This window comes from Myotis brandtii, unplaced genomic scaffold, assembly GCF_000412655.1.
Source record: "Myotis brandtii unplaced genomic scaffold, ASM41265v1 scaffold601, whole genome shotgun sequence".
In the NCBI taxonomy this organism is placed as follows: domain Eukaryota; kingdom Metazoa; phylum Chordata; class Mammalia; order Chiroptera; family Vespertilionidae; genus Myotis; species Myotis brandtii.
Genome location: NW_005370276.1, coordinates 482,893 through 484,047, shown reverse-complemented (window position 1 = coordinate 484,047; position 1,155 = coordinate 482,893). Strand labels below are relative to the sequence as shown.

Here is a 1,155-nt window from a genome sequence, read left to right as displayed (position 1 = left end):
GATGAGATGAAGGGTTGAGTGTGAAGGCGGAGCCTGGGAATGGGGCGGGGCCAGGAGGATGGGCGGGGCCAGGAGGATGGGCTGGGCCCGGAGCGTGGGTGGGTCCTGGGGAGAGAGAGAGGGAGAGAGAGAGGGAGAGAGAGGATCTGGAAAGGACACAGGTTTCCCACTTTAAATTCACCCCTTTGCAAACTGACTTTGCTTTGCAAAAGGGTGACTTGGAAGTGGAATACCTGCATCTGGGAGAGACCAGGGAGAAAGTGTTGAGAGGGGCGCGGGGGCCTGGGCTATGGGGGCGGAGCCTCGTGCGTTTGGGGCGGGGCTTGCGCACCAGCCCAGGGTGAGGCTAAGGGGCTGGCTCGGGATGGATCTTACCCGCGAGGAGCGAGTCCTGGAGAGGCTGCGGGTAGCATGGTTTAGAGTGGGTTCAGGGGTGGGCTGAGCTAATGAGCGGGGGGCGGGGCCTAGAGAAACCGGTGAGGGTTGTGTCCCCAGAGGCGGGTAGTGCTGTGGAGACACCGGGAGGGCGTGGTGGTGCCTGTGCACTGGGGCGGGGCGAGCCGGGCTGAGGTCCTGAGCGGAGGGGCCCGAAACAAAAGGATGGGGCTTGGCGGGCGGGGCCCAGGGGCCCAAGGGAGGGTCAGGAGGTGCGCTGGATGGGGTGGGGGTTTGGAGGACCACAGCCACAGGTAGTCCTGGGGCCCGAATTGGGACTTTGCAGCCGAGATCTCAGAGGTAGGTAGGTAGGGGCCCTGGAGACGGGGCGGGGTGCACGGAGGTAGCATGGGTTCGGGGGCCCCTGGAGGCAGCGCGTGGAGCAAGGAGGATATTCCTGCGGGGGTCTGTCTGGGTGAGTGGGCGGGGCTCCGCCGTCGGGGGCGCGGCCTCGGGAGGGGGTGCGGTTAAGGCTGTCCCGCGGCTTCGAAGGCAGATTAGAGAAATGAGGGGGTGCAGGCATCCCCAGAGCGTTTAATATAAACTGAGAAATGTTCGCGGGGCTTGTTGCTTGCTGGGGTGCAGTGGTGGGACGTGACGGTTCGCCCCCTCTCGCCCCCCCTCCTCTGTCTCCATAGGAGACGCCAACCAACGAGCTGAGCGTCCAGGGCCCCCCCGAGGGGGACACGGACCCGTCTACGCCGCCAGCGCCCCCGACGC

At 65.6% G+C, this 1,155-nt stretch overlaps 1 protein-coding gene across 1 annotated transcript in view; it reads left to right on the top strand.

Annotated features, from left to right (window-relative positions):
• LMTK3 (lemur tyrosine kinase 3) overlaps positions 1–1,155 on the top strand; it is an 18,293-nt gene that overhangs the window by 13,507 nt on the left and 3,631 nt on the right. Inside the window, exons 12-13 of the mRNA XM_014550420.1 lie at positions 226–406; positions 1,074–1,155. Of these exons, the coding sequence (XP_014405906.1) occupies positions 226–406; positions 1,074–1,155 (263 nt within the window). The remainder of the gene's footprint in view (positions 1–225; positions 407–1,073) is intronic.